The following is an 11,865-nucleotide window of genomic DNA, read 5'->3' as shown; positions in this document are numbered from 1 at the left end:
GTTCCAAGTTAAACATTCTCAACCCTCCAGCTATTCTCAAGCTGTTCTTACAGTTCACATACTATTTGGACGTCTAAAATTACTGATATCAATCAGAAAAAACAGACTCAGCACAGACAGAGAGTTCAGTTAAGACCAAAACAGGGACACATAAAAAAGGGGCACAATCACACACACTCTGAGGGCAGTAAAGGAAAATGAGAGACACTGATCTTCTGCTCTGAAAACAGTACAAATGATGTGCTCCTCCCGAGCACTGTGAAGTGGGCTGGAATCAGGTCCAAATTCATTCAGCTCAGGGATGTGCCTTGGATCATTCCCCACCAAATCAGGGACATAGGGGACACAGGGGGATGGCTATCGGCGGCAGAGATACTCAGCTCTTATTATTACTACTTTTGAAACATCCCCCAGCAGTTGGGCTCTGCAATTCAGGACAGAAAGTGCCTAGCATGGGTTCAGTCCCACTAGTCTTAATTGACCACATGTGTATCCACACAGCTACCAATCCTTGCCTTAAGCCATGGAAGCTATTACCTAAAAATAAGTGACATTCTGTAACCAAGAATCGATCAGTTGTGCTGGAGGAGGATGTATGTCCGTCAGCATCATTTAGTAATAATCATTGGATTTACCTTATGCACTGGTTTGGTGGAGCCTGTAAGGGGCAGGGAGGTGAGTTTCAATGCTTAGGGCTAGTTGCATAACTATAAAGTACCTATGTGACCAGCTCAGTATGGGAGCCTCCCACCACCACGCTCCCTGAAATAAACCTTGGGCTTCCTGGTACCAAGGTGCTTCACACACACACTGAGGCCTGGAGGCATGTGCATGTTGTGCAGCCCAACAGTGGGAAGACCAGGAAGCCTGCACATGACATAGTAGGATCATTTCAACACCCATCCTTCCTCAGTGTGGCTGTACCGTATCTTTGCCTGTGGTAAACCTCTTCAGGGAGTAGAAACTGTTTGAGTCCTTTGAGTTCCTTCTGCAACTGAACAGTTGAGATGACTAATGGGTAATTCATGCAGCAAGGGTGAGAAGGGACTTAAGATACAAGCCATTCTGAAGCCTGAAGGATGCTTCTTATGGGAGAGTGTTGGCGTTCGGTGCTTAAAGCACATAGTGGGTGTGGTGAAGTACAATACTTAGTCCAGTGTTAGGTAAGCACTTCCAGAAAAACAATGGGAACATGTTTTGGTTTGCTCCATTGGAAAGATATTGCTAACTTTAACAAAGAATATATCCATCCAGAGTTGCTAGGTATGCAAGCAGACAAACAAGGACTACAGTGCTAATCCTCATTGTTAAAAAATGTTTTCCCACACACTCCTTCACTTTAGCCCCACACCTCTTAGAAGCAACATTGTAGTTTCATGTAGGTGGTTTCCTGTCTTTTCTCCACAAATGGAATATTATAGATGCTTCTGAATCCTAAATAAGGTCATTGGTATCAAAGAAAGAATCAAAGGACCCCATGTCAGCCAGGAGGATGATGGCACCGATCACAAAACAGAGGCTGGGGAGGAAGTCAGTTCGGGAGGGGAGAGAACGTCTAGGTGAGAGTGAATGCATGTGTGCCAATGTGTATATTCCTACGTGGATGTGTGGTGTGTGGGAGTGTATACACATATGTAATTTCCACACACCACATGTAGGTAGGAAAAAAAGCCTGCAATAAACAAATGAAACAAAATATAATTCTTTTATTCTCTTAGCTCAGAATCTGAGCTGTATCTAAATCCATGCTCTGCCACCTGCCGGCTGTGACTACAAACAAGTTGTTTAATTGCTCTGAGACTGGTTTCCTCATCTATAAAATGGCAGTTTTTATCATTCAAGGTTCTGATGGGGATTAAAAGAGACAACATATGGGCTATATATGTTATTAATCTAATAAACACCGTCGACAGATTTCCAGAGGAGTAATTTTGACCATAAAATTTGCTGACTTCCTTTGCTGTCTCTGAGGATCTGTGTTGTGTGAAGAAGAAGGACAAGAAGGGAAAATGGAACTCAGAGAAGGGCCAAGGAGGAAAGAATTCCGACGATGTGGGGAAAGAGCATTCACTTCGCTCTGCTTGTCTGCACGGGAATCATCCCCCAGGAACCAACCAGGAACTCTCCGATCAGTCAGTAGACAATGGCAGCTAAAATGTGGGTCTCCTGACCAGACAGCCCTACCTTCCTCCATCCACTCGCTACAGAGTCGTGACAAGACAAGAGGGCCACTTACCAGGGATGCGGTGGAGCACTGTCACAGAGGGCCTCTGGAGTCCCTTGTCAGGATGTCTTATAAGCTATCAAATGCTGTGCCATTTCATGTGCTTATAATTTAATCTGATGTTTACAATTATGCTGAGAAAAAGGCGGCACTAAAGCATCTGAGTTGCCCAGAGGGATGACCTAGATGGGCTGACAGGATTTGAACCTAGTTCTTTCCATTACTGTGGCTTTCTCCTCAATACCAGAGCTGCTTCCAACTTGGTGGTAGACACTGCTGGCACCCTGCGCCATTTGCCCCCAGCTCACCTGAGACCAGCAGCTGCATTAGACGGTTGTCAGCCCACTGTCAACTCTGGGTCAGGCACCTCAGTTTCTTATGGCCTTTGAAGGTTTTCTTGTGACCACAGGAGCTTGCAAGGAACACAACCTGGAAAGGTGGCAGAAGGGCATTTAATGTCCCCTGGGGTCCCCTGTGCAATGCCCAACCAACTAGGTTTGGACAGGAGCACTTAAATGTCAGCATCTGGCGTGTTCTGCATGGTTTCCAGGGGTGCCCCCAGCACGAGCGAGCCCTGGGGGTTCACAGTGTAATAACCCACCCATAAAACATGCCCCTTATCAGCTCTTGCCCCCGACAGCCTCACCTTCCCCACTTTCTCACGTGTGCTTCCTGGAATCACCCCTGGTATCAACAACCAGCACTAAACCTTAATGTCGAGGTCTAGTCCTGGAGGAACCCAAACTGAGACAAATTCTGAAGTTCCTGTGCTTGCTGCTACTGTTGTTGTTTTTAACTATACTACGTTCCCACCCAAGAAAGTAATAATGATCAGCCTGGGTTGCTGATCAGTCAGGATCTGATAACACTTTTAAGGCTTTTACAAAAAATAAAGATAGTGTTTCCCACACAGCAGCAAGTTATTCCTCCTTTTTCACTAAGTATCCTTCTTGCCAGCAGCTGCTCTAATTTCAAAGCAGGGTGGTGATGGCTTTGAAGGGGCTCTGTTAACACAGTGACAGATCCTGGGTTTTCTAGCTGTTAAACAATGGACTTTTTAGGATCCAACCCAAAAGTAGGACATTATTTCTCGATACAAGAAAACAACTGAATTTGTAATGTTAAAAAAAAAAACCCTATAAATACAACCAGAAGATTTATATTATGGAGAATAAGAGCAATCCTCCCCACATGCATTCTAGATTTATCAACTTTGCACACATATTTTAGGAAGATTTTGAGACATTTCAGTATAATATCTAAAAATGACCAACCATTTTATTTTTAGCAAAAAGAGATTCTCAGCTTCTGGTAGTTGTCTGTAACTATAGGCTGAAAATGTTCAGATTCTAAAACATGTATGTGTAAAATTCTCACATGAAAATGAGCAGCAGCACAACCTATGCAGCGTGACAGCCATTTATCTGCAGTTTGTCCCGTCCAGAAATGCCGCACACGTAAGACACGTGTAATAAGTTCACATAACGTTTTGTTTTAGAGACTCTAACCGTTTATTTAACAAAATGGACATTTCTAATACCTAGCACTTTTCTACATTTAATATTTCAGGGAAAAGAGACTCGCGTTCTACAGTATATATGATTACAAAAGAGTTCATTGTCAACTTAGAATGCTTAAAACACTTCCTCTGCTGATTAGGATTCAGCATCCTTTAGTGAAATGAGGTGACATTTTTCTGGTGGAAAAAGTCCGTGTTTCTTGTCAGAGGAGATGTATTAATAGCACAGCCTTCCCTTCACTCAGACCTGTCCATCTGAGGATTTCTTTTACCAAAGAAACAGGTGGAAATCCATTTCTCTAGTTTGGTTCCCAAATCAGGTATAGATCCTTTTGAGTTAGGGAAGAACTCAAACACACATAAACTGAAGGCAGGAGGTTGTTTTTTCCCGTCCTCTTTACTCACACGCCGTTCTAGACAGTCAACGTTTTCTTGGTTTTGTTCATGTGCTGATCACTGTGCGTGGAGCTGTCACTAGTGCCACTGTGCAGAGGATGTTTTGAATAATGTCTAGCACCCACGGAAAAGAACAACAGAGCCCCCCAAATCTGAATTATTGCTCTTGCAACCTTTGAAAGCCAATGATCACTTGTGCCTTGCAGAATCCGGGGGCTCTATTCCCAGGTGCAAAGTACATTTTCCGGGTTTCTCCAGGGCAAAGGCCGGGTGGACGCTCTCATTAAACCTGTGCCTAATGATGAAGAGAAACTGTCCAGTCTCCGCATTTATAAACAGGAGCCTCTGGTTGGTGTAGTCCAGCAGGATGCCCACTCTGGCGGGACGCTCAGTCACGTGGACATCACTCACAATGCCGCTGTAGAAAAACGTGTATCTGAAATGGAAGAGAGTGGGGAATTGAAAACTTAGGAAATTACTTGCAGATAACCAACTTTTCAGTTACTCACTTCAATTCACAATAATGAGTTGCAATAACGTTGTCCCAAATACTTTACCCAGATCCCTCCTAGATACTAAAATGCGTAGTTCTTGCCAACAGATGAGCATTTTTAATAATTTTGCTCCTTCTACATCAGGAGGCAGTCCCAGAATAGCCAACATATGCCTCCCTTGTGATTTTTCTCAACGTTTTAATTCTTTCCCAGCTGCCCACATGTTTTAACTACCGCATTCATGGTGTGTCATTCTTTTGAATAAAGCTCCTTTGAGGCTGCCATGTACTTTAAAAAGTACCGCAGGCTTGCCTTCCATAAAATGTATTAATTTTACAGTTTAAAGAATTTGTAAGTAACTTACATAAGGGCCTTTATGAAGTTTAAGAAATATTTCAGTATTTTTGCCCAACTTCATCCTTTCTATAGACTCCCCCTGCCCCAGACCAACTTTCCTTTTCATCTTCTCAATGTCTTCTGCAGCCTTGTGCCAAGGAGGGCTGCCTTTGATTTCTTTCTTCAGTTCAAATAAAATCAATTCAACAAGTATTCATTGGGCATATCTGTGTGCTCAGCTCTTTGCTGGGCCCTCTGGGAGGTATGAGGGACCCTAGCATACTGTCCTTGCCCCCAGGGAACCCCTACTCCGCTGAGCAGAAAGGAAAAAATTGCTGATGACTTAAATATGGGCTAGGGCTGAGACTCCAGGTCAGGGCACGGATTAGTAAAGTGTTTACTAAACACATTTAATGGACTGGTTTGGTTGTGAAAGGAAAGGGTCACGGCCAGGCTGGGAAGGAGAAATTGCTGAACAGAAGAAGCTAAATTGCTCTATGCAAAAAAGTGACACAAGTTGGGAGTTTTCTCCTGGCAATCTTAGTAACAGAGGGTGGGGCCCTGAAAGCATAGGAAGAGAAGAAATGAGATGAGGGACAGGTCTGGGGACATGATAGGTCTGAGGGTGGGAGTGACACTGGGCAGATTAGGGCTGGAGAATCTGGGTGTGGCAGAAAAAGACCAGGACTTTGAAGACCTGTGATGTCTGTCTTAAAGGCCCAGAAGCTTGAGTGAAGGTATATTTAAGGAATGGCAAGTTGACAACTTCCTTGCAGAATGAAGTGCATGTGAAAGGGCTGAGGTTAATGGGGGTGGAAGGTAACCAGACTTCCACAGTGATACAGGACCTTTTCAGTGCCTTGCTAATGTGAAATATGGCAGAACACTATGAAGTTTTAGAACCTGTAAAGCACACAGAGGCTGCAGGTGGCAATGATGGGGGGCAGCAGTGTAGGCTGGGGCTCTTACAGAAGGACTGGGAAGCAGATGGGCTCACACTCAGCCAAAGAAGAATGTTCAGGACTGGACTGCTGGAAAAAAGGAATAAGGTGGTCCAAGCCGTGGGGGTAGCAGAAGCATTGATAAGGTGGCAGAATGAACATGTATGTCATAGAGAACATCACCATCTGCTTGATGGGTTAGGAGGGGATATGTGAATGACTCTGAGGACATTACAAGGATAAGTGACTCAGGGGCCAGGCCCTAGACTTGCCCTGTCCAACACAGTAGCCACTAGCCATATATAGCCACTTAAACTAAAATTAATTAAAATTAAATAAAATTCAAAATTCAGTTCATCAGCCCTACTAACTACATTTCAAGTGCTCAATAGCCACAGATGACATCATTTTTCTATTTTCCCAGAATGTGTAATTGCACAGCACTGGTCTAGAGGGTTTTGAATGCCCAGATGAGCCATTTTCCTACCCTGCATGGAAGGTCCCCAGTGCCTACAGGCCCAGCCTGGGTCAGACCCTGAGCTAATCACTACTACAGAGGTAAAGGAAGGAAAAATATCTCTTGAAGCCTTGGCCCCACCAGTTCCACAGGGCCTGGAATTCATCCTGCCCTGTTTCTGCCCCCTTTTCCTACTGAGCACATCAGTTCCTTTCCCTGTCTGCCTGGGGCCCGACTCTCTGCCCAGCTTTTGCCTTTCCTTGGGACTGCTGGTCCCTATTCAAACAAGGGTCATCCAGAAGCCTGATTCTGGACACCTGCATGGCCCTGGAACTGCCTGCACTGGGGCCCCACCTGAGTGGACCCACCCCCAAGAATCTCACTGATGGCCCAGAATGAGCCCAGACTCCTTTCCACCCTGGTGGCCAATCCCCTCAGGGCTCCTCGTCCCCCAGCCTGGTCACATATTCTTCCTCGCTTCCCCTCTTCACTGGGGCCCCACCTGAGTGTTGACACCACTGTGGATGTTTGTAGACTTTTGAGCAGAAAAGGAAGAGACATGATGCAAATGATGTTTTAGAAACACCTGCCACTTGTGAGACAAGGATGGCCTGGAGTGGGTGGAGACTAGGAGAAGAGCACAGGCATGGTGGCTGTGGGTGAAACAGATGAAGGAATTGAAGAGGCCTGAACTAAAGCAGCTAGGTTAGGGGCGGACAGGAAGAAATGCAGTTGATTCCTTCTCCTTAGACTCTCTTCATTTCTCCTTTCCAATTGTGACATCCTAAAGCTTAGATTCGATGCAAGTAGAATCCAGAGTATTACTGCCTGGTTTAAATCAGGCCAGGGTGCTCTATTTGAAATATGATATGAGGCACTTAAGACCTGACTTCTCTGTGCTGTGACCACACAGGCAGGCACACTCCTCCTTCAGAATGTCTAGCACCTACCCTGGGCCTGGAAGAGCTGAAGACCAAAGTTGTTGAACATGTTGAACAAAATTAACACTTCTGTTTTCTAGAGTCCAGAACTTTGTTATTGGAGGCTAGTTTCTGGTTTGGGTTCTTAAGGGCCTAAGTGTCTGAAGGAACTTTCATGAAATCAATACCTAGTTCCAGCTCGAAATTTACTGATTATAATAAACTCTAGGTTTGAATGATTTTCAACTCTGGGTGAGGGCTGGGTCCTTAAGCATTTCACAGGACTGAATATCAATTAATCATAATTCCTCTGACTTGATAAAATGTGACTTTAAATGGCTCTTGGAGATGGTGTCCTTATGAACCATGTCAGAGAATCAAACTCTGTCAAGTAGGATGTAGGGAGAAATGTACAGCCAGATATATGCAAAGTCCCAATCTGTGGGCTTTTTTCTCGGAACTTGCAAGCACTGCTTCCTTTTTAAAGCATTACATTTAAATAATTGCCTCACTTTTGCTTGATTCTTTACAATTTCAAAGCCCTTCCTTGTCCTGACTTCATGTGATCCTCACAATCCCAAAAGGTAGCAGACCAGGCATCACTGTCCCTGACAAGACAGATGAGGCACATCAGATCTGCACACAGGTGAGCAGCCAATAGGAGGCCAGTCAAGGATGGAGCCAGGACTAAAATCAGGTTTCTGGCTCCAGTCCAGCATTCTTTAATTAGGCCATCCTGTGCACATATTTAGTTCATAACATGCTTGCTTTATCTCTCTGAGACTAACACAGGTTAACAGCTTTTTCACATCAATCAATTAAATAATACTAATAATACAGACTAGAGGTTAGTTAACTTTATCTATAAAGGACCAGATAGTAAATATCTTAGGCCTGGGGTGCCATTCAGTCTCTGTTATAACTAGTCAACTCTGCCATTATAGCCCCAAAGCAGCCAAAGGCAATATGTAAACAAATAAGCTTGACTGTGTTCCAATAAAACTTTATTTACAAAAAAGGCAGCGGGTTATATTTGGCCTGCGGGCTGCAGTTTGCCAGCCCCTAATATTGACCAATGGCGGGACGTATGGGGGGAGCCCCTTCTTCCTCAGTCCTGTTGACTCCTCCTCTGTGGAGGGAGCCCTTTCGGCAGTACCTTGTGGTCTCTCCCCACCCTGGGGCAAGCATAGAAGGAAAAGCTGGCCATGCGTGCACTTCCCTAACTCTTTCTTATAAGCTCCCTGAGGAGACACACCTCCTCCTCCAGGAACCTACTCTGCCCTGCAGGCTGGGGAAGCTGGCCTTGCCAAGGCTCTGGGTGTGTGCAAATCTATTAATATGAGAGGCTAAGGTGCAATATAAGAAAAATTTTTGCTCACATGTGAACCACATTCTCTAAACTTGGCTTCCTCTGTAATCAGAGTAATAGTTCAGTCTCCATATGCTTGACTCTTCCGTTTCTTTCTTAGTTGACTCAGAACTTGGGAGATATTATTTACTAGGCCCCTTGGAGACCTCTGCCTAGACATCAATCAGCTCAGGACACACAGATTAAATTGCGAGGGGCAGGGCTTACCTCTGCGGCTCAGAGCAGTGCATGTACCACGAGGTCTCTCCTTGTCCCAGGGCACCGGCCTGCACAGCCGAGCTGGAGCAGATGCCAAGTCGATAAGCTGGGCAGTCTGTGACTGTGGCTTCCCAGTAATGCTGGCCACAGGCAGGCAGCTCCTCACCCAGCACTGATGGGATTCTGCAGGCAAAGTTGATCAGGAATTGCCAGCCTCTCTTTCGTAAACATCAACATTCACAAACTCATACACAGTGTAAGCAGGATTCTATCCTTGGAAACTGCTGGAATTTGACTAAAGACATGCATTGTTCACTGTGCCCCCAAACTTGACCTGATCGCCACAGAATTCCCCAAACCCTCAATATGCATACTTCCACCGCCACAGGCAACACCCATGTATTGCACATTGCATCTCTTGGAGGAGCTGGGAACCAGGAAATAACTAGAATCACAGCAGGACAAAAACAAATGGCACAATGTCTGCTTTCAAAGAGAGTGAGAAAATATAAGGGAGGCAGGTGGGGAGTTCCAAGAGAACATGACTTGCAAAGTTTCCTTCCAAAACTTGCACACACACACACAGAGGAGTCTCCAAACCTTCTTTAACAATGAGTTCCAGTGTTTGCTGACTTTCCTGGGCACAGAGACCAAATGAGGCGCTGCTCTTGAACAGCAAGGCGGCTGGCGAGGCCAGAGCAGAGCGGAGTGTGGATTAACCAGGTGGGATGCATGTGCTTAGCAGAGGCTTGTGGTCAGCCGCCTTTGGGACTCTGGCCTCTTTAGATTGTACCAGGGATGCCTGAGAGGTTGTCGAAAGGTCGCTTTTTGTCTCACCTCAGCTGTTTTTGTAAGAGGCACAGTGAACTGAACCAAAGCACTTTCAACTGCTGATGGGTGACCTTGTTTGCATGAATTGCTCAATTTTGCTTTGAAATGGCTGAGACAGCAAGGAAGCATTTTTAATTTAAGCAGCGTTAATATTCAGTCAGCACCCTCTCCCTCTCCCCTTTAACAGATGAGAAAATGATTAATGCAAGGGAATGTATTTCACTTTCTCGTGTCTGTACCAAACCACTCACTTCAGAGAGGTGGCTACTGACGGGCCCTTACTCTCTGGAGCAAAGCCTGGCTGCCTGATATTTATGAACTAATTTTCAGGTTAATAATAAATAAATAAAAGTCTGTAAAATACATTACAGTTATCATCAGTTTTTATCTATGAACTCTTACCAACCTCCAGTCTACTTTTCTTTTTGATTTTTTTTTTTTTGAGAAATCCAAAAGAGATAGAAAAGCCCAATCTATTTCTTTTCTCTTTCTTCCTTTCTTTCTTTCTTTCTTTCTTTCTTTCTTTCTTTCTTTCTTTCTTTCTTTCTTTCTTTCTTTCTTCCTTCCTTCCTTCCTTCCTTCCTTCCTTCCTTCCTTCCTTCCTTTTCTTTCTTTCTTTCTTTCTTTCTTTCTCTTTCTTTCTTTCTTTCTTTCTTTCTTTCTTTCTTTCTTTCTTTTTTCTTTCTTTCTTTCTTTCTTTCTTTCTTTCTTTCTTTCTTTCTTTCTTTCTTTCTCTTTCTTTCTTTCTTTTTCTTTCTTTCTTTCTCTCTCTCTCTCTCTCTTTCTTTCTCTTTCTTCCTTCCTTCCTTCCTTCCTTCCTACCCTCCTTTCTTTTTTTTTTTTCCTGAATTCACTCATTTGTATATGCTTAGCATCTCCAGTGTTCTGGCCCCAGGCTGGGAGTCAAAGATGAGGAAGACAGGGCTGCTGCTTGAAGACTAGACAAGACGGGGCAGCTGACGAATGACTCTACAGTTGCTCAGCCCTTTCTGCAAAGACGATCAAAGGGCACCAGGGCCCAGAGAAGGCTGGGCCATTTCTGGGAGCAGGTAACACCTGAGCTGAGCCCCAGACAGAAGAACAGCAGACTGAGAGGAAAATAGTGCAAGTCACCATTGGTGGGCGCAGGGCCAGGTTGTGAGAACTCACTGGCAGCCCACACTGGGCTCACCGGTGCCAACAGCAGCTTGTGTTTCACATGGGTCACAGTTTTCAAAAGCCTTTCATGTACTTTCTCCCCTTTGACCATTCTCTCCCTCAAAATAACCATGAGAGGAGGCAGGCAAATTGCACAGCAGCCTCCCCACTGTGCTCTCAGCTTTTGTCTCTTCTTTATTCTGATGCTTCTTTTCGTGGGAGGTACTGGAGGGTGAGGGGACAAGATCCTGAAAGCCCCACAGGTGGCCAGAAGCAGAAACTCAACAAAAAGTCATCCTCCTCTATTTTTTTTTTCAAGTGGATCGATACAAAATCTGGTTTGGTATTGCAAATAATAGAAGAATTAACCCAGACTCTTTTTCCCCCGAGCCAGAGATAATGCCTTAAAACAGCCTATGTGTTAAACAAAACCATCTGTGCTTATAGTTCCAATAAAAATATTGACACTTGCTCCCAAGTTATGAACTAGATCTGTCACTTTCCCCCTAGTAACAAACCATAACCGAATTGCACGGGTGTGTACCAATTTACGCTGGATACCACACATCCAGGCATGTGCATCAAACCAAGAATGTGCTCAGGTGAGGCCACGCCAAGGCGACACCCTCAGAAGACTCTACTGCTGAGACATCTCGTGCTTGCTTCTACTTACTCTGTCAGCCGTCTCCTCTCCGTGAAGCTGATCACTGTCCCGTTTAAAGAAATCTGCAGAGCAGGATGAGCTGTTTCTCTCAACAAGAGAAATCGGGTTCCTATTGCAGTTAGGAAAATAGGATTATAACGTTACCACAATGTCAAGTGCTGTCCCTGGGCCAAGCCCCACATCTCAGATTTAGTTTTTCTTTTGACATCAAAGTTCCCCGCTGAATGTTTTCAGATCCACAGCAAAATTTTATCCATGAGAAGGACTACTGAATGCCAGGGGCTGATCGCCTTTCCTTGGTGCCCCAGGTATGGTCACTCTGTTGTGCAAAGTATGCTCCCTGCAGCAGCAGCATCTACACCACCTGGATACTAGTTAC

The 11,865-nt window shown here is 44.8% G+C and overlaps 1 protein-coding gene across 1 annotated transcript in view; it reads right to left on the bottom strand.

Moving 5' to 3' along the window:
* Nucleotides 1–4,176: 4,176 nt before the first annotated feature.
* Nucleotides 4,177–11,865, bottom strand: part of CMYA5 (cardiomyopathy associated 5) — an 85,661-nt gene continuing 77,972 nt past the window's right edge. Inside the window, exons 11-13 of the mRNA XM_031447265.2 lie at nt 11,496–11,595; nt 8,864–9,037; nt 4,177–4,575 (exon numbers count right to left, since the gene is read on the bottom strand). Of these exons, the coding sequence (XP_031303125.2) occupies nt 4,329–4,575; nt 8,864–9,037; nt 11,496–11,595 (521 nt within the window). The 3' untranslated portion in view covers nt 4,177–4,328. The remainder of the gene's footprint in view (nt 4,576–8,863; nt 9,038–11,495; nt 11,596–11,865) is intronic.

This window comes from Camelus dromedarius, chromosome 3, assembly GCF_036321535.1.
Source record: "Camelus dromedarius isolate mCamDro1 chromosome 3, mCamDro1.pat, whole genome shotgun sequence".
NCBI lineage: Eukaryota > Metazoa > Chordata > Mammalia > Artiodactyla > Camelidae > Camelus > Camelus dromedarius.
This window is presented reverse-complemented; position numbering and strand designations above follow the sequence as displayed.